The sequence below is a fragment of the Dromiciops gliroides genome, chromosome 2 (genome assembly GCF_019393635.1).
Source record: "Dromiciops gliroides isolate mDroGli1 chromosome 2, mDroGli1.pri, whole genome shotgun sequence".
NCBI classification, from domain to species: domain Eukaryota; kingdom Metazoa; phylum Chordata; class Mammalia; order Microbiotheria; family Microbiotheriidae; genus Dromiciops; species Dromiciops gliroides.
In genome coordinates, this window is record NC_057862.1 from 438376719 (window position 1) to 438396828 (window position 20110).

Here is a 20110-nt window from a genome sequence, read left to right on the forward strand (position 1 = left end):
TCTCATTTCTATCTTCCTGACTTCCTTCAAATCCTAGCTAAAATCTTACTTCCAAACAAGAACCCTTTCCTGATCTCTTTTAGTACTAGTGCTTTCCTTCTGTTTCTTATGTTCAATTTATTCTGTATATAGCTTGTTTGCATACAATTGTTTCCATGTTATCTCATTTGATTGTAAGCTCCTTGAGAGCAGGGACTGATGTTTTGTTTTGTTTTGTTTTATCTTTTGTTGTACCCTTTGGACTTAGCAAAGGAACTGGCACATACTGGATGCTTAGTAAATGCTTGTTGAAAGTTGTGGTATATGAATGTAATGAAATACTATTGCTCTATAAGCAATGATGAGCAGGCAGATTTCAGAAAAACCTGGAAAGACTTACTTGAACTGATACTGTGAAGTGAGCAGAACCAGGAGAACATTGTACACAGTATCAACAACATTGTGTGATGATCAACTGTGATAGACTTTGCTTTTCTCAGCAAAACAATGATCCAAGACATTTCCAAAGGAAATGCTCTCCACATCCAGAAAAAGAACTGTGGAATCTGAATGCAGACTGAACCGTGTTATTTTACTTTTTCTTTTGTTTTTTGTTTTCCTTTTTTGAGGTTTTCCCCTTTTGTTCTGATTCTTTCACAACATGACTAATGTGCAAATATATTTAATGTAATTATACATATAGAACCTATATCAGATTATTTGCTGTCTTGGGTAGGGGAAGGGGAAAAGGAGGGAGGGAGAAAAATTTGGAACTCAAAATCTTATTAAAAACTGAATGTTGGGGCAGCTAGGTGGCGCAGTGGATAGAGCACCGGCCCTGGAGTCAGGAGTACCTGAGTTCAAATCCGGCCTCAGACACTTGACACTTACTAGCTGTGTGACCCTGGGCAAGTCACTTAACCCCAATTGCCTCACTAAGAAAAAAAAAAACAACTGAATGTTGAAAACTATCCTTATGTGTAACTGGAAACAAATAAAATACTATTAAGAAAAAAAATAAATGCTTATTGACAGTTAAATACAGAAATACTCAACAGGTAAATTTCAAGGGGGGAAAGGGAGAAGAGAGAAGCGGGGAGAGAGAATTAGAGGGAAGGATTAAATTAAAGGAGGGATTAGTCTTAAGCAAAAATAAACTTTAAGAATATACAAAAATTGGGGGCAGCTATGTGGTGCAGTGGATAGGGCACCGGCCCTGGATTCAGGAGGACCTGAGTTCAAATCCGACCTCAGACACTTGACACTTATTAGCTGTGTGACCCTGGGCAAGTCACTTAACCCCAATTGCCTCACCAAAAAAAAAAAAAAAAGATATACAAAAATATTTATAGGCTATTTTTGAGGTGCAAAGAATGGGACCCTGAGAAGGTACTCATAAATTGAGGAATAGATGAACAAGTTATTGTATATAAATATAATATCAGTAAGTCAATCAACATACACTTATTGAGTGCCTTATCCAGGCACTGTGCTAGAAAAAGGAAAAAGACAGTCCCTGCCCTCAAGGAGTTCACAATCTAATAGGGGAGACAATAAGTAAACAAGCTATTTGTAGGACAAATAGGAAATGATTAAAAGAGGGAAGGCAGTAGAATTAAGAAGGTTTGGAGAAGGCTTCCTGTTGAAGGATTTTAGTTGGGACTTAAAGGAAGTCAGGGAAGATAGTAGGTGGAGTTGAGGAAGGAGCACATTCTAGGGCATGTGGAACAGCCAGAGAAAATGCCCTGAGTCGAGAAATGGAGTGGTCATTAACTTATTTGTTTGTTTTGATGTATTAACAACTGTATTTCAATATTATTCAATTTATGATCCTGGGTATTTTATTGTATGCATTTTAGAACACTATTCTGAAATAGTCTGATAGGTAGGAGGAGGACCAGGAGAGAGTATCAGGGAAAAGAGGATGATCAGCAATGTCAAAGGCTACAGAGAAGTCAAAGAAAACAAGAATAGGGTGGGAGCCATTGGATTTGACAATAAAGAGATCATTAGTAGTAACTTTGGAGAGAGCAGTTTTGCTGGAATGTTGAGGTTAGATGACAGATTGCAAGGGCTTGAGAAAGTGGAGGCACCTATTGCAGATGGCCTTTTCAAGGATTTTGGCCCCAAAGGGCAGAAGAGATATAGAATGATAGATAGTAGAGATCAAAGTATCAAATGAGAGTTTTTTCAGGATCGGGGAGTCATAGGCATGTTTGTAGGCAGTAGGGAAGGAGCCAATAGAGTGTGGAAAATAAGTGATAGATTAGGGATGACTGAAGGGGGGCAATTGGTTGGAGGAGATAGGATGAATGGGATCACTTGTTCAAGTAGAGGGTTTAGCCTTCATTTGCTATTGTACTGATAAAGGTGGACTCTGATAGAAAGGTAGACTCAGAATGCATAATAAATAATTTTTTGGACATGAATAATGTGTAAATTTGTTTGATTTGTTTTGATGTTTGTTATGGGCTTTGTTTTTCTCCTGTTCTTGATTGGCCAGAGTGAGGGGGGAGGGACACAAGACAGATCTTGGCTGATAAAAACAAGTAAAATATTTTATTTTTAAAATTCTTATTAACTGACTTGGAAAGGGAATTTCAGGATAAGGGAGCACTCTCCACCAATGAAAGTCAGTACTTTATATGCACCTTATAGCCAGAGTTGCATAGAGAAAGGAGAAGATACATGACTTGCCAAGGGTTATATATCCAGTATATATGTCAGAAGTTGGGTTTGAATTAAGATCTTCCTGGCTCCAAGACCAGCTCTTTATCTACTATACTTTATAACTTGTTGGCTCTTTTGTCCAGAAGTTAGTTTACCAACATTTTCTTATGCTATTTAAGTTTTTTTATATTTAGAAATAGCAGGCTTTTAAAATATGAACAGGATTCTGGTATAAATAGCTATAGTAGGGTTAAATTAAGTAATAGGTATGAAAGCACTTTGAAAATCATAAAGTACTATATAAATATGACATAGTAATAAGTCATTTGAATTACATTGTATTACAAAGAACAGAAGTCTCTCTCATTGTTAAAGCTGGAATATTTTTGGTATGTCTTGCTGAATATCTTGTTGTGGCTAGTATTATTCTTTGAGTTGGAACAATTGATACTGGTGGATGGCATGTAGGAACTTATTTATGCCAAGTGTTAGTCCAGAATCCCTATTATAAGGAATCAAATGGAAACTTATTGCACAAAACAATTAGCTATGACACTGAGGTTTAATATCTTTTGAATGATATAGGACTATAAACAAAAAGGAATTTGGGGGATATATATTAGTAGTATAAGACAGAAATCAGGACTCTCATTTAATAAAGGTCCTAAATTAAAGAAAGAATGTAATCTGAAAAACTAACAAACTTTCTAGTACCTTTCTTGCAAGGTGCAGAGAGCTTCCTGTGCATTCTCTCTTGTTCTTGTTCTTCATGATATTTTCAATTTATTTTCTTTATTCCTTTCTTTCCAGCAGGCATCTCTCATTCTTGGATGTCCCCAAAGAAGCAATACTCTGTGCTTTTAATTGCCATTACTATTTCTTTCTTGTCAGCAGGCTCCCTCTATTCTTACTCTCCAATCTTTTTGAAACTTATTCATGTTGAAACTGGAATTCTTCAGACTAGCTTTCTTCTAAAAGTTATCCAAATACTTTGACTCATTATTTTTCATGTCTTCCCTTATCAGCCTTCTTTGTGTCACTCTTCTCTGGATACTAACTTTTTTGTAGTGTGCAAAAAAGCACTCTACTAAAAATTACTTTCTTTTCTCACATGGACTGTCCTTGTGCAAAGTTGTCCTGACCAACATCATTTTGCATTAACATCATTAAAATACATTATAGTCAAAACCACACAGTAAATTTATTGAACTGGTTGCCCATTTCTAAGAAACTGGGGTACTTAATCTGGGACTTTTGACTAACTAGCTATCTGACTGCTATTAACTTAATATGGGCCGTTTAAAAATTTCTCCACACTGCTCCCAAATTGATAAGCAAAAGATTAAGAATCCTCCCAAACAAATAACCAAAGCAGAGTTTATTTATAAAAATAAATGTAAGAGATAAGGATTAAGAAATGCAAGTTATACAACCTGTCTGCTTTTAATACAATAAGGGCCCTTGCTGCCTCTTGCCTTAGGGTATATTCCACTTTCACTGCTCAGCTCCTTTCTTCTAACTCCAAGCCACTTTCACTTTGTCGCCCCCCCCCCCCCCCCCCCCCCCCCCCCCCCCCCCCCCGCCTAACTTTCCTCTCTGTATTACCACTGCTGAACCCCTGTGTTTCTCTCTCACCAACCTCTCCTTCCCTACTCCTAGTGCTCCAGTATCCTTTTGTTCTCTTAATCTTCTGGCCTCTCCCAAGCTCCATACATCTGCCTCTTGCTCTAGTCCTTTAGCCTTCTCCTGCATCCTTCTCTGTTCGTTTGTCTCAGGGTCTCTAGTCTCCAGAGTCCTCCTTAATCTTGTCTGAGCCCTTGCCCCCTCACTATCTAACTCTCCAGTTTATATATCTTCCTTCTCTCCACTCAAACCTCGGGGCTTTTTGCACCCCCCCCCACGCACCAAGCTAATCCGCTGGCGCCCTAGCGCTGGGGCTGGGGGGAGGGGATGCTCAAGTGTCTCCTGCGTACCATACCCAGGGCTCCAGGGACCCATGCCCCCTGCTGCGCGCCTGGGACCTCGGCACAGGCTATGCCAGAGCCCGACCTGAACAAGCCCAGGATCTCTGCAGTAGATTCTCTCAGGGCGGAGGGAGCTGGGGCTTTTCCCCACAGCTGTCTGACCTGGCATCTTGTACAGCCCACGGGGCTTTTTTTTGCTCAGCTGAAGCGGAGGGGGAGGGGGACCAGCCCTTCACACAGAAAAAAAACCTTGAGAGCCCAAGGCTTTCTAATCTCAGCCCAAAGGTAGGGTCCCCAAATCAAGATAAATTTCCACAATCCATAAACACCTGAGGTATCTGTGGATATAGATTTTAATGGGTGTGTGGGGGGGATTATATCATCTTTATTTCAATATAAATTTGTTTCTGTTGTAATCCTATGTATTTTGTTTTATGCATTTTAAAACTTTATTCTGAGAAAGGGGCTGGGGATCCATAGACTTCACCAGACTGTCAAAGGGACCATGACACATAAAAGGTTAAGAACCCCTCCCTGATCCTAACCTCACTTGTCTCTCTAGTTCCTGGCAGCCGTCTCATTTTTCTATCCATAAGTCTTGGCAATGTCTTCATCTTTTATAGATGAAGAAACAGAAGCATAGCCGTGTTTCACAGTATTCAAGCCAGTCAAGTCCATGTCTGCTCATGGACACCTGCCTCATTCTTTATCCTATTGTTCTAAATGTAGCCTCCTCTCTCATTCCTTGATGCTTTTAGTTTTTGCAGTAGCATGTAGAAATCTTGTGATCTTCAGTCAGCAGGCATAGGGTAGGATGCCACTTATGTCCTACTTTCTACTATTAAACCAGAAAGCTTGATTTGATTTAATTTCAGATTCTTGGCAATTTAGAATTTTTTAATGGCCTCAAATATACCTAATAAGATACAATTAAATTGGTTACTAAGTCATGCATCCAAACCATAGTTTGGTAAGACACTCTTACCCTGGCAACAAAGAGAATTATCTTTGATCTTAAATTTCTCATTTCTCTTATAGTTTTTAAAAATCTGTTTTCTAATAGTGTTTTTAATCTCACAGATGCTGATTTGACAGTGACAGAACCCAGCAGCTCTGATAGCCGGGGGGAGAGAGCTGACCTCTATGCAAATGCTGATGAGGCCCTCCTTGGAGGAGAAGCTAGCTACCTGTCTCAGCCCCTCACCCCAGAGAAAGAAGATGCACTGCACCAGGCTACAGCTGTTGCTAATTTACGGGCGGCTCTCATGAGTAAGAACAGCTTGCTGTCTCTCAAAGCAGATATGCTAGGAGATGATAGCTCTCTGCTGTTTGAATACTTACCCAAAGGCACACATTCATTATCTCGTAAGTTTATATATATTTTTTTTTCCTATTCTCCTTTGGTTTTGTTTTCAAAAGCTATATTGAAAGTCTCATGGGAGATAAGGCAGTAATTTAAGCCATATCATATTTATTAAATTCATTATGCTGTTTCAGAGTGAACACTCTTGTGTTCTTTCTAAAGTCAATATTAAGTAGTTAATTGTTCTATATGTTTAGATGTTGGGTTTAAAAAAATATATCATAGGAGAAAGCTTATGTGTTGAAAACTAATGGAAAAAACTATATCTTAATTTTTTTAAGGAGAGAGTTTAGCTGATATTCCATTCTCTAATCATTGCCAAGAAGGATGTTAATTACTCTAGACTAATTATTTTGAAATTTAGTAATATTTAAAATATTTCAAACATAGGTTTAAAGGCACCCATCACACTTTATCCAAAAATTTTTTAGACATAAAAATGTAACAAACTACCTTGGAAAACTTTAGCATTTTAGGAAGTTTAGAGAAACCATATAGATAGAATATAAATTCTAAAAGGTTTTGTGCTCCCTCTGCTGGCTCTCTGCTGCTGCCAAATTCTTCTGATTCTACTGCAGGGTGAAAGAGTATGATTGAAAAGTAGTTTTTAAATAGAACCAATATAGAAATGCTAAGTATTTATATCTACTTTTATTTTGACAGAGAATACTGATTACAAATTAATTATGTAAGAGTTTTTTTTTTGAGTTGGCTTGACTTAAATGTGTTAAATTGAATTTTGGATGTATGGAAGAATTAATAAATACTCTGAGAAATTATGAGAATTAAGGGCAATATTACTTTAATTTATTGAGTAACAATGATACTAAAAGGAAATTGATTCTATGGTTTTCTTTCTGTCTAGTGACTTGCATATTTTAAAGCAGATACTCTCCTCTTGTTGAGAGATTCAAGTTAAGACCATTTAGATTATGGTCATTGGACTATATCACACTTTCTTTCACAAGACTTCACTCACTTTTGAGTAACTAATTCCTTCCTTGTTGTGATGTTCTTAAAGCATTCCATTGGTAGAATGACACAGCTGCCTCTGAATAATCTTGTTCAGTCTGTACTTTCTCCAATGTAAGATTTCTTTAAAGGTTTTTTTATGGCATCATATCTAAAGCAACTTTTTAAAATGGCATTGCACACAAAAAATCATCACTGCCTTGTATGCCTTTTCACATTTGGGTGATGGGTGTTAAGTTGTTACATGGCAAGCAGGGGTATGAGAGAGAATCAAGTTTATTAATGTGTCTTATTGTTTATTAGATGGGAAAAGAAGACTGATTAAATGTGCTCAGTGTTAAAGAAAGTAAGAGAGCAGAATGTTATTGTTTGATTTGTAAAGACCACCTGGTTCATCTTAAGTGTATCTGATAAGCTTGCATCTGTTCAGAATATAAGAAAGAGGCGAATACCTGAAGTCTTGGGCATCTCTCTATAAGTTACAAAATAAGGGTAACTTTCTAACTTCATTTTATGAATAGAATATTATGACATTTGGGAATAATGGAGGTGAAAAAAAGGTTACCAATCATTTTTTTTTTTTTTAGTGAGGCAATTGGGGTTAAGTGACTTGCCCAGGGTCACACAGCTAGTAAGTGTTAAGTGTCTGAGGCCGGATTTGAACTCAGGTACTCCTGACTCCAGGGCCGGTGCTCTATCCACTGCGCCATCTAGCTGCCCCTTCACCATCTAGCTGCCCCTGTTACCAATCATTTTTACCCTGAGGATTCTGATAATGTATCTGTTTTAATTTTCACTAATAGGACTGTAGTATTTTAAATTTCTTTCCAACTTTGTTTTAAATAAGACTAAAGGCTTATTCATTTGACCTTTTGTTTGGAGATATTAAAGAAAATTGTAATTCCCTTGAATAAAAAATTGGGAAGTCATAGTACATATTTTCCTTCCTAGTGTATTTTATCATCGTTTTCTGCAATATGTTTGTTATCATCAGTGTTTGGATTTTAAAGGATCTGGGGTATTAGCAATGATCAAGAAGGTAGATGGAAAATATTCCAAGCATCTGGAATCCCTAAAATGGTGGGAACTAGGAATCTTACAAATAGAGCCATTTTAGGCTTGACATAAGCAAAAACTTAACTGAAGTGGAATGGGCTATCTCAGACAATGGTGGCTTCCCTCTCACTGGAGGTCTACATACAAAAGCTGGAAAGAGTTACAGAGGAGATTCATAAACAGGCATGGTTTGGACTAGATAACTTCTAAATCCCTTTCAACACTAAGATCCTATGAATTGGAAAGCATTTGTGGGGCTTGTTTTTGGAGGTTTTTTTGGTTTGTTTGGCCAGTAAAGATGAGAGATGTTGGAGAATGACAGGGAGATTAAATAGTATGAGAGTTTCCTGAAATGAAGTCAAATGACCTTGATCACCATAGGTTTTTCTAGTTAATCCCACCAAACAAATCACTTTTTCACGTAGTGAAAATCACTTTATCTTCATTGTGATTTCTCTACAATTTTTTAATCTCATTTGATTTGAAAACTCAGTGGCATTTGATTTAAGACTATAGTTTACATTATGGTCTTTTAGACTCATTTGTATGTTTTAAATGTTCTTAAGCCTTTCACGTATGTATTTTTTTGGTTTCTATTTTCCTCAATAGATTTTGAGCTTCTTAAGAAGTTTTCTTTGTATGTCCTCCATTGTGCTTAGTACAGGGCTTTGAAGATGTGCATTCAAAAATACTGATGAATTCTGCCTTCTTCATCCTTTGGAGAGCTGAAGTGTATGGATAGATTTCTTTTATTTGATTGACTTAATTAAAGCACAAGGGTCTCAAATTAATGATCAGGAAGTTTTCTAAAAGTTTGGGACTTAGAATGTATAGTTCCATGGAACCATGTTATATAATTAGCAGTTATAACTCAGGCTAACCTGTGAAAATCTGTTTGACCCTTAATATAATCTTTGATACTAAGAGTATTATCCTAAATTTTGGATCCACAGATCAGAGAACTGTTTTAGCAGAGAAGAAAAAAGAAGAGGGGGTTTTCTTTTCTTAAAATTTAATACTTAAGGGGCAGCTAGGTGGCACAGTGGATAAAGCACTAGCCCTGGATTCAGGAGGACCTGAGTTCAAATCCGGCCTCAGACACTTAACACTTACTAGCTGTGTGGCCCTGGGCAAGTCACTTAGCCCCCATTGCCCCGCAAAAAAAAAAATTAATACTTAAAATTTTAATACTTAAAAAAATTTTGAGTCCCAAATTCTCTTCCACCTCTCTTCCACCCACTTAGAAGGCAAGCAATTTATCAATTTATACATGTGAAATCATGTAAAACATTTTCACATTTGCCGTATCATAAAGTGAGAAAAACAAAGAAATTTTTAAAATTATATTTCAGTTTGTACTCAGAGTTCATCAGTTGTCACTCTAAAGACTGATATCATTTTTTCATCATGAGTCCTTCAGAATTGTTTTACATCATTGTATTGATCAGAATAGCTAAGTCCTTCATAGTTGATCATTATAATATTGCTATTACTGTGTACAATGAGATACTGGTTTTGCCCACTACACTTTGCATCAATTTATATAGGTCTTTCCATATATTTCTGAAACCATTCCCCTCTTCATTTCTTTTAGTACAATAGTATTCCATCACAATCATGTGCCACAACTTGTTTAACCATTCCTCAGTTGATGAGCATCCCCTTAATTTCCAATTCTTTGCTACCACACAAAGAAAGGGTTGCTCTAATTAAATGAATGTATGAATGACCAGATAAATAAATTTTAAAAAACCATTTCCCTTTTCTTTGATTTATTTGGGGGACAGATCTAATAGTGGTATTGCTGGGTCAAAGGGTATGCACAGTTTTATAGCCCTTTGGGCCTACTTCCAAATTGTTCTCTAGAAAAAAATTAGACCAATTCACAATTCCACCAACAGTTCGTTCGTGTACCCTTTTCCTCCTCATCCCCTCTAGTATTTGTCATTTCTGATAGGTGTGAAGTGGTACTTCAGATTTGTTTTAATTTGCATTTTAGAAAAGCATTTTAATATTACTCTAGATAGCTTTGATCTCTTCTTCTGAAAACTGCCTATTCATATCCTTTGACCATTTATCACTTGGAAAATGGTTCATATTTTTATAATTTGACTCAGTTCCCTAATATTTGAGAAATGATACCTTTGTCAGAGAAACTTGCTATAATTTTTTTTTTTTTGGTGAGGCAATTGGGGTTAAGTGACTTGCCCAGGGTCACACAGCTAGTAAGTGTTAAGTGTCTGAGGCCAGATTTGAACTCAGGTACTCCTGACTCCAGGGCTGGTGCTCTATCTACTGCACCACCTAGCTGCCCCTAAAATTTTTGATATTACTTTGTTGTCTTTGGTACCTTTTTAGCAAAATGTAATTTCCCTGATTATCTGAAAAAGAGATTTTCTTTACCTTTTTTTGATCTGAGGTCTTAGATAAACTTTGTCTTTGGCTTCAGCTCACCTACTTTTTTATATGACCCTCTTCTTTTACCTAGCACCCTCTTCCCATGATACCCATTTCCCATATATTGCTCAAAGCAGTACCTGCTGACACCTGTTTTATCCTCAAAAATGCAACGTCCTCCAAAATTATTAGGTTTCTTTTCCCCAAAATTTTCCAATCTCTCTAATAACTAATTTCACCTCAGTATCTTAAAGAAAGAAATCTGATAAAATTACTACACATGTATAAATGACTAATAGCCCTATCAATTTCCAGAGTTATTTGCATTTTCCAAGATGAATATTAACCCAAATGTATATTTAATTAATAGAATTTCAGGAATATAACAAAATGAAATAGAAAAAAATCAGGCAGTATAATGAGTGAAACAGTTGGAGGTAAGGGAGCCACACAAATATTCAGTACAATTCTGCCTGAGTTGGCCTTTATGATCAGTCCCTCTTAGTTCTTTTTATAATTTCTTCTCATTCTCTACTTATGTACCCATAAATTCTGTCAAATATCCGAGTTTTTTCTTCATAACAGTTCTCAGAAATGTGTGTGTGTCAGTGAGAGGGACAGAGAGAGACTGACCAAAGGCAGCTATTTATTTATGTCTAATTTATTTGTAAATCAGGGACTACTGCTTGTAATGATTTATAACATTTGGGGGGAGACATTCTTTTTAAACTTATTATCCTTTGAAAATATACTTTCCCAAATCATCTTAAATAAAGAGGGTATAATCAAAACTAAAAGATAGAGTTAGAGAGCACAGGAATCAACTGATTTTTATTCAGAAAGCACTGATAGTACAGATATATTCTCAGGGATTTTATAAGATTTTATAAGATCAAAGGGCCTTGCAAGCACTCCAGTTAACAATACATAGCATATAGAACAGGTTTGAGTTAACATCGCTTTTTAAAAAGTGGTACAAAACAGAGAAAGGCCTTATACCCAAGGCCATAACCAGTCAAGACAATTGTTCTTCCCTCTCTGTTGGAACCTTCAGTTTCCCCTAAGAAACTGCTCTCTGGTTGACCACTTCCCCCCCCCCCCCCCCCCCCCCGCCCAAATAAAAGAGGTCATGCATTTGAGATCATGAAAAAGTCAATTCCTTCCTACTTCTAGTGAGTCCCACTTTCCCTAGAGATCTAGCATTATACTCATGCTAAGGCTCTCTCATTAGGGGAAATAACAGGATCATTAGAGAATCCAACCCTTTCCCCCAACCTGCATAGGCCACATAACTCATAGTAGAAGAGGAGGACAAGATTTTGGATTGCTGCTCTCAGCCCCAGCTTCTATGTAGTACTAGATCGACCCTTCACCTCCTCCATTTATTCTACCAACTCGGCATTGTCCAGGACCACCCTCTTCTCTACATGAACCTTGTTTCAGGAATTCTTCCACTTTTCTAGAACTTTGCTATTGTTCTGCATCTGCTTTTGGCCACTGTCATCGCTGTGACTCTGGTTCTGGAGAGGGGCTGCACAGATACACAGGCAAACAGGAACCTAGTCTTTGAATCCCTTCTCTTTTCTCTCTTTTAAAGTCTAAGTCCAAGGGTGTGACTGACTCAATCAATAATATTTAAATTATTACATGATTCATGAGTCCTTAATGAGAGATTATTTTTTTTAAAAAACACACACCAAAGTCTTGAATGTGTCAGTGGGCATTTTTGTACTTTCACTTGAAAGATATACTCAATACCAGAACAAAGACCTTATCTCAAATATAGTTTTGTTAACCCTGACCAGGCAGATCCAGGACATACTCTTTACATGAAAAATAAAGCAAAACAAAACAAAAACACCTTTAATCTTTATTTTTAGAGTGTTTGGAAATATTTTCAAGGGAGGATAAAGTAGAGCAATAATAAAAGGTAGCCCCAGTACTAAATTCATGAAAAATGGAAAGGCATAACTTTTACTTTCAGCATATGGAAACAGTATTGATTATCAATTATCATTATCAATTAAAATGGCATTAAGTTGGAGCTTGAAAATGGAACAGCTTATTGGAGCCCCAGGTGAGAGTTGAATAACAGGTGGACACCAAAGATGGATGAGAAGCCCTCATACCAGAAGTGCTCTCTGAACACCCATACACCCCAGACTTTTGTGTGCGTAGTGTTTGGTTGTCAAACTATATGTTTATGGAGAAAGGAAACAGTACAATGCTACAAGATAATTAGATGTAGACTAAGTATCATATAAACTGGTTCTTTCCTCATCTAAAAAAAAAAAGCTTGGGAGAATTAGTCTCTTGCACCACCAAATGTCTATGATTATGATTTTTTTTTCAAAAATTATTTATATGTTCCTTCCATTAAAGCTCTTTCCTCCAGTGGAAAAAAAATTTTTTAACTTGAAAAACAAATCCTTTCAGTACATACCAACATAGTGTGGCAAAACAAATTCCCACATTAATCATGTCAGAAAATATATGTCTCTTTCTGCATTTGAGTTAATTGGTGAGTGGTATGTTTAATCTTCATTCTCTTGGAATCATTTTATCAGTGTGTTGATCAGAGATCTAAATCTTTCAAAGTTGCTTTATTCTGTAATGTTATTATATAAATTGTTCTGGTTCTTTTCACCTCACTCTTCATCACTTCATGAAAGTCTTCTCACTTTCCTCTGAAATTGTCCATTTCATAATTTCTTATGGCATAATAAGAATCCACTAGATTCATATACCACAATTTATTTAGCCATTCCCCAATAGGAAGCTATTCCTCAAGTCTCCAATTTCTGGATACCATGAAAAGAGCTGCTGTAAATATTTTTGTCCATAGATTTCTCTCCTCTTTCTTTGATGTCATTAGGTGTATAGGCCTTGTAGGGGTATCCTGGGTCAAAGGGTTTATGCACAGTTTGGTAACTTTCTAGGCCTAGTTCCAAATTGCTTATTTAAACTGGACTTCCAATTCTAATAAAACTCATTAACTCATTTTTATTCATTGGACTTATAAACATGTCTTGGTCTTCCTATTTTTATAATTTGAGTTTTCCATTTATTTTCTGAAAAGGATTTGTCCTAGTACTTTCAATAAATGAGTTTTAGTAGTATTGTGTTTAAAATAATTACAAGAAGAGGCAGCTAGGTGGTGCAGTGGATAAAGCACCAGCCCTGGATTCAGGAGGACCTGAGTTCAAATCCAGCCTCAGACACTTGCTTGACACTTGCTAGCTGTGTGATCCTGGGCAAGTCACTTAACCCTCATTGCCCCATAAAAATTAATTAAATAAATAAATAAAATAATTATAAGAGATACCAGTTCTGGGCAAGCATATTATCAATTTATCAATCTCTACCGGTAAGAGATTGACAAAGCAGCTCCCTAACTTCTCATGGTCCAAAGAGAGAAAGAAAGCATGACTACTTTTCCAGGTTTTCATCCCTTTTTGAGAAGAGGTCATTTTACATCAATCAAAGCTAATTGGTTCATAATTAAAGGTGGATTACATCAGATCAGAAGGACTGAACTGTCCCCTTGATTTGGGACAATATCTCTCTATATGGTAATCGATCCAAAGAATTCATATACTCCACCCAGACTGAACTAGCAGGATGGCTTCTATCTGGCTGTGGTCCTGAGGGGGATGGTGAGTCTGGGTGATAGCAAGTAATGAAAAAGGGGATCTGAATTTCCCCATTAATAATTCTTTTCTCATAGTAGTTGGCAAGTCTATTTTGTGTGCTAAACAGTGAGCAGTAAAATTTAATTTCCAAGTAGTCTAAGCACATATTGGATCATTTGCCTAACATCTCAGTCCCCTTTATCTCATGTGTGCATATACTTGTAAGAGAAGGATTTTTAGAAACTGACAATGAAATTGGTTTGGGGTTTTTATTGCATTTTCCAAACTGTGGCATCAAGCTGGGCTCTAGTTTTCATGGTTGTTGTTATAGCTGGGCCACACAAATTTGATATGTTCAGGATACATCATTGTTCTTTGGTTCTCAGTGCAGCTGAGTTTGGTGTTTGCCATTTATAAGCTTTGTCATCTTCGCTATTAATGCACTTGACTTGTTAGCAGTTTCATTGATGTATACTGTGAAAAAGGATCGTGAGAATTTTTCTCATTCAAGCTCAACATTAAATATTTTGCTTTTAGAGGCATTGCTATGGAGAGAAGTAATGTTGATTTAAAGTTGGAGATGTTTTAAGTAAATCTACTTTCCACATGTTATTGAATTTTAGTGTATTTATATTTTCAGGATCAGCATGGAATTGTAGATAGAGGCTCACTCTTGAAATCAAGAAGGACCTTTAAGTCTGTGTAATTTTGAGAAAAATCATTTAATCTCTCAATGATTCTAGGCAACTCTTTAAAATTTTAAGTTGAAAAACAGCTGCTGATTTGCACTGACAGGGGTTTCCTCACCAAGAATTCCCTACCCTAAAAATCACAGTTCTGGGTAGAAAAAAAAATTCTCACATCATTGGGGGTAGAATTGGGGGTTGTGTCCTTTAAAGTATTTTGTTATTGCATTTCATTTTAATGAAGACTTCCTGAAGAATTGTGTATCAGGACAATGCCTACACTATAAATATATCATAAATTGTTCAGTCCTGTTGAATATCATAATTTTACATCTCAAAATGTGTTTTCAATAATGCATTTGTTGCTCCTTAAAATCCTGGTATATGGCATTGATGGGTCAGTAGTAGAATTGTCATCTACCACAAGGGAGAATTCATTAAAATCTTAACCCACAAAACAAAATTCCTTGTAGCTGCTTTTGGGCCAGTTTCCTATGAGTGTAAGATAATAGATTTAGTCTGGAAGGGACATTAGAAATAATTCAGTCCATCCCCCTCATTTTACACATAAGGAAACTGTTGCCAGAGAGGTAGAATGATTTACCCAGGGTTACCCAACTTTTAAGTAGCAGAACTGGAATTTTAAAACTGAGCGCTCATTCCAAAATCAAAGCTTTTCCTGCTGCCCCATTCATTAACACAGTGTCAGTAAGACTGAAGTAACAAGTTTAAGTCCCATAAAGAGTGATTACATTTGCTTTTTTGTGTCCACACACTGGTGTCCAAAGCCTGAGCAGTCATTTTTTAAAAAAATGTGTTATTGGGGGGCAGCTAGGTAGAGCAGTGGATAAAGCACTGGCCCTGGATTCAGGAGGACCTGAGTTCAAATCCAGCTTCAGACACTTGACACTTACTAACTGTGTGATCCTGGACAAGTCACTTAACCCTCATTGCCTCACAAAAAATAGAATAAAATAAAATGTGCTATTGATGAGCTGGCAAAATGAGTGAAAAGTGTGACTGCCTCAGAACACAGGCATTCTCACCACTGAAAAAGCAACTCAAACTATAGATCTCACTGTCACATGGGTCATTATAGGTCAGGAGGGTCATCTTCATGTACAAAAAACCACATCATTATATCTACATTTGTCTAGTTTGGTTTGATGTAATATTTGGTTTCACAGATACTAAGATTAACATCCCCATTGCATACAAAAATGTTGTAAAAGTTCAAGTGCAAGAACTCAGTGCTCCTTGGACACTTTTGCATTTGGTAAGATGCTCCATGGCATTTATGGGAAGTTTTTACAGATTGCTTGGTTGGAAGAACATAGTTCAGATTATTAATCAGTAAGATAGATTAGTAAGGAAAATTATGAAAATCTCTCCAGAATGTCTTTTAAAACTGAGTAGTGGTCTGTGGTCTAGGGTGAATTAGATATATTATTCTGAATCAAGTCATGGAAATGCCTGATGAATTCAATTCTGCAGGTCTGATTAGGAAACATCTTAACTTTTGCTATAGAAATTTATACATACATGTTTGTGTTTGTAACATCTTTCCTTTACACAGCTTTCCTGAAATTGTTTTTAAAAAAGATATAGACTTCACCTTTCTTTAGTAATACCAGAAACAATTAACTAATACTGAAATATATTACACTCTTAACTTATACTTGCTCTATGATAACTATAGATGTAGAACTTGGTTCTCTATATTCCTGTTGTATGATTTATCTCTCTTGTTTTGCATTGTCTACTTTGAAAATGCCTGTTAATGTCCTTCTACCCCTCTAAGCTTTTCCCTTCCCTTCCATAGGTTTAATTGGCAATAGTGCAACTTCTAGTCTAACAAAGTTTATTAGTATGGACAGCATTTGACACATGGCTATATTTCTCATTGTTATCATTGTTACTATCATAAAAGACTAGGCACGTTTGGCTTCCCATTGATATTTTTAACAGACCACCAAACATAGTGGAGATATCATGGAATATAGGGAAGAAGACACAACCACAAACTTTAATGTTTGACCGGTATAGGGTTAATACAATCAAAGCACATATAGCATTTTTCTTGTCATAATTCCCTAGCCTTGATGATTTTATAGTCAGAGAAACACAGGGCAAGGGGAGGGGAGGAGGAAGAAGAAGGAGACAGAGGATTGTATTATTGTAGCATAAACAGTGTCTAACCATATACCAGCTTTGTAAGATGAGGCAGGCAGTATTGACTTTAAATATTTTAATTTACATAACAGTAAAGTATATGATTAATGTCACTAATGGTACAGAGCAATTGCATATTAGAGTTCTACAGTGAGTCAGAGAATTGTTAGAAACTGTTGTAGTTTGATTTTTTTGTGGGTAAGCATACAGTAAGCACGTTGATTTGGTTATTATAGTCAAAGGTTTGTGGTTTACTTAATAATTGAAAGCAGCAACAGATCATCAATCACTAATCAACCCACTGTAAGAAATTCTTATGCATTTATCATTTAATTTGACTCTGTTGATTTCCTTGAGCTGACATCCTAACCTTCAGAAGTTAATATCAAAAACATACATTTAGTGGAAACAATCAGTGGCACAGTGGATAGAGCACTGGGCCTAGAAGTCAGGAAGACCTGAGTTCAAATTTGGACTCAGACACTTACATGTGACCCTGGGCAAGTCACTTAACTCTAGCTGCCTCAGTTTCCTCATCTGCAAAATGAGCTTGGGAAGGAAATGACAAACCACTCCAGTATGTTTGCTAAGAAAACGCCAAACAGGGTCATGAAGAATCAGACATAACTGAAGCGACTGAACAGCAACAAAATGGAAACACAACAAAGTACTGCCTTTCTCTTTAAAAATTTATCTTTTAATTCTGTTTATGTATGTGTACTGGTCATTTGGGGATCTCATCAGGAGTTAAGTCCCAGTCAAATCAAATAGTCTCTGAGACCAAGAGCAATGGTTTTGTTTTATGTAACAAACTGAAAAGGAAACATCCCCACTGAATAAAGTATAAAAGAAACCAAATTCGAGCATTTGGAGGTGCTTAGATACTTTTGTGTTGGACAGCTCCTGTGGAATATTTCTGGGATAATATGAACAAGAATCACACAGGTTGAGAAAGCATGTTGGGGCCAAGTTAACCATGTTAATGAAATTGCAGATCCACAATATATCGTGTGTGACTTGTGCTGTTACAAAATGGTATGATAATGAGGGCAAAGGGCTGTCTTCTATCTATACGAGTTCTCTGAGAAGTTAATTGGTTGAAAAAACTTCGATAGTTTGGATTGTGATTAGTCCATGGATTCGTTCTTTTTCAAAGTTGTTTTTCTAAAAGAGTAAGCATTTCCCAAAACATTTATAGAAGGTGTCTCTTAACTTGATTTGAATAATGTGCCTGACTTTCCTGCCTTAATTGGATATGAAAATATGCCAAGTTCACTTTTGTTCTGTAGAGGGAAAAATTTTCTAAAGGCATTATCAAGGATTTTTCATATCATTAGCATAATTCTAGATATAGCTGGTTGAGAAAACTAGCAAAGCAGTTATACAGTTTGTGTGGGGGCCCCCTCCTCTCAATCCTCTTTTCTCTGACACCAAAAAAAGCCCCACAACATGAGTATTTAGAAATGATTTCTGGATGAAATCCTTTTGGGTGTGAGAGAAACAAATGTGTTTTTGTTTGTTGTTTGTTTAGGTTTGGGAAGATTTTGTCTTTGTTGCCATTTTTAAAATAAATCTAGAAACAATAGAATTTCTCTTAGCATTATAAAGCAACTTTTCTGTACAACAATTCAAATAGACATCTCAGGGGACTTATAGCTGAATGTCATATGAACACATTTGAAGTACTTTAAAAGGTAATTTTTCTAAAGTCAAGAAAAATAATTGTACTCATGTTTTTCCAGTGCTGTGCAACTTTCTGTGCTATAACTCTCTTTAGTGACCATTTTGCTGCTGTGAGAGAGAAACCCCCAACCCAGACAACCTATGCAGAGACAACTGGCATTTTGGGTGGGCAAGCTGATTAAAGTAATTCAAAACCCCACCTCCAACAAAAACCCTGGCATCAGTGCACTGCTGTGCTCCCTCCCACTGAAAGAAGATAAAACTACAAGTGCTCATTCAGTGCCTTTCAGGGCCTTTTAAAAAACCACCAGCTGGTGCTAGTTCACGTGGGTGAGACTCGTTTCCTGTGTTCCCCAGGGCCTGGCACCAACTTGAATCGTTCATGGGGCGAATTTGATAGCAAAGTGGAAGCATCATCTCCCCAGCTGCCTTCATCACACCTTTCCAATCAGAGCCCCCCTGGGATCTACCATTCTGGTGAAATGTCACCAGAAACGATGATCAAGGGAGAGATGCCTCCTTCAGCTCAGGTAAGAGTACAAATATAGCCATGGGTTTTAGCACTGGGTTTCATTTACAAGCTGAGTACAGACATGTCTGGTTATATTATATGGTTTGGGTATTTATCTGACTCGAAAATTTTAACTGTATAGAATCAGATTAAACAGATTAAAACCATTACTTGGATATGTTCCTTGACTGAATTTTAAAGTAATGTTTTAAATCCTATTATCTTACTATACACCTAACCTTTCTGTACCTCTCTTTTCTCCATCTTAAATCAGGTCCTGGTAGAAAACATAGCTACAGTTCTGTATTTTAAATTGCTAACTAATTATTATGCTAGTATGTGATCTGCAATTGAATTGATCCTTAATATTTGTATAATTTTTAAAATTTGTCTTGAACTTACACTGAGAAGAAAGATTCTTGAACCAATGTAAAATATCTGAGATGTGGAGCAATGGGTGACATTATTATATAATAAATGAAAATCTCACCTCTTAAAAATGAATTATGATCAGATATTTTAAGACATTTTTTACAGATAGAGGATAGTTTTATGTTTCTAACAAGTCAGCCTTTATTTGTGATCTGCTGTACCCCATGGAGGGGTTACCATCTGCCAACACAAAGTTTACAAAGACAGCTTTCACTTATAAGATAAATGTTGAACAGGTATTTTAGGTAAAGGAACCTATAAAGTATGAATTCTTATTAGATTTATGTATCTCCTCAAGAAAAAATACTTTTTTTTAAAAAAAGCTTAATAACAACTTTGTTCTTGAAAAAACTGTTAGGTGTGAGTTAGACATCCTTTTAAATGCTCCTTTTCAGAGCAAACCATAGTTTTGGTGGGAGATTTTTGCCTACTGTTAGCACTTGGTGTTTGGTTCTTGTATGAGTTCATTCAAAATTAATTGTACTCTTTATTCACAGGCCACCTGTAACGGGCTTTTCACCTTGTGGCAACTGGACACTGACACAGGTAAATGAGAGGCCAGGATAAAACTCATTTATTTCTATAGTTCCATT

At 36.5% G+C, this 20110-nt stretch overlaps 1 protein-coding gene across 6 annotated transcripts in view; it reads left to right on the forward strand.

Moving 5' to 3' along the window:
* The window catches only part of ZBTB46 (zinc finger and BTB domain containing 46), a 184076-nt gene that overhangs the window by 130455 nt on the left and 33511 nt on the right, over positions 1-20110 (forward strand). For 4 of the 6 annotated variants that reach the window (XM_043983974.1, XM_043983973.1, XM_043983976.1 and 1 more), the window contains 3 exons: positions 5694-5978; positions 18932-19104; positions 20015-20063. In XM_043983974.1, the coding sequence (XP_043839909.1) occupies positions 5694-5978; positions 18932-19104; positions 20015-20063 (507 nt within the window). The remainder of the gene's footprint in view (positions 1-5693; positions 5979-18931; positions 19105-20014; positions 20064-20110) is intronic. The other 2 variants (XM_043983977.1, XM_043983978.1) reach the window with 1 other exon arrangement.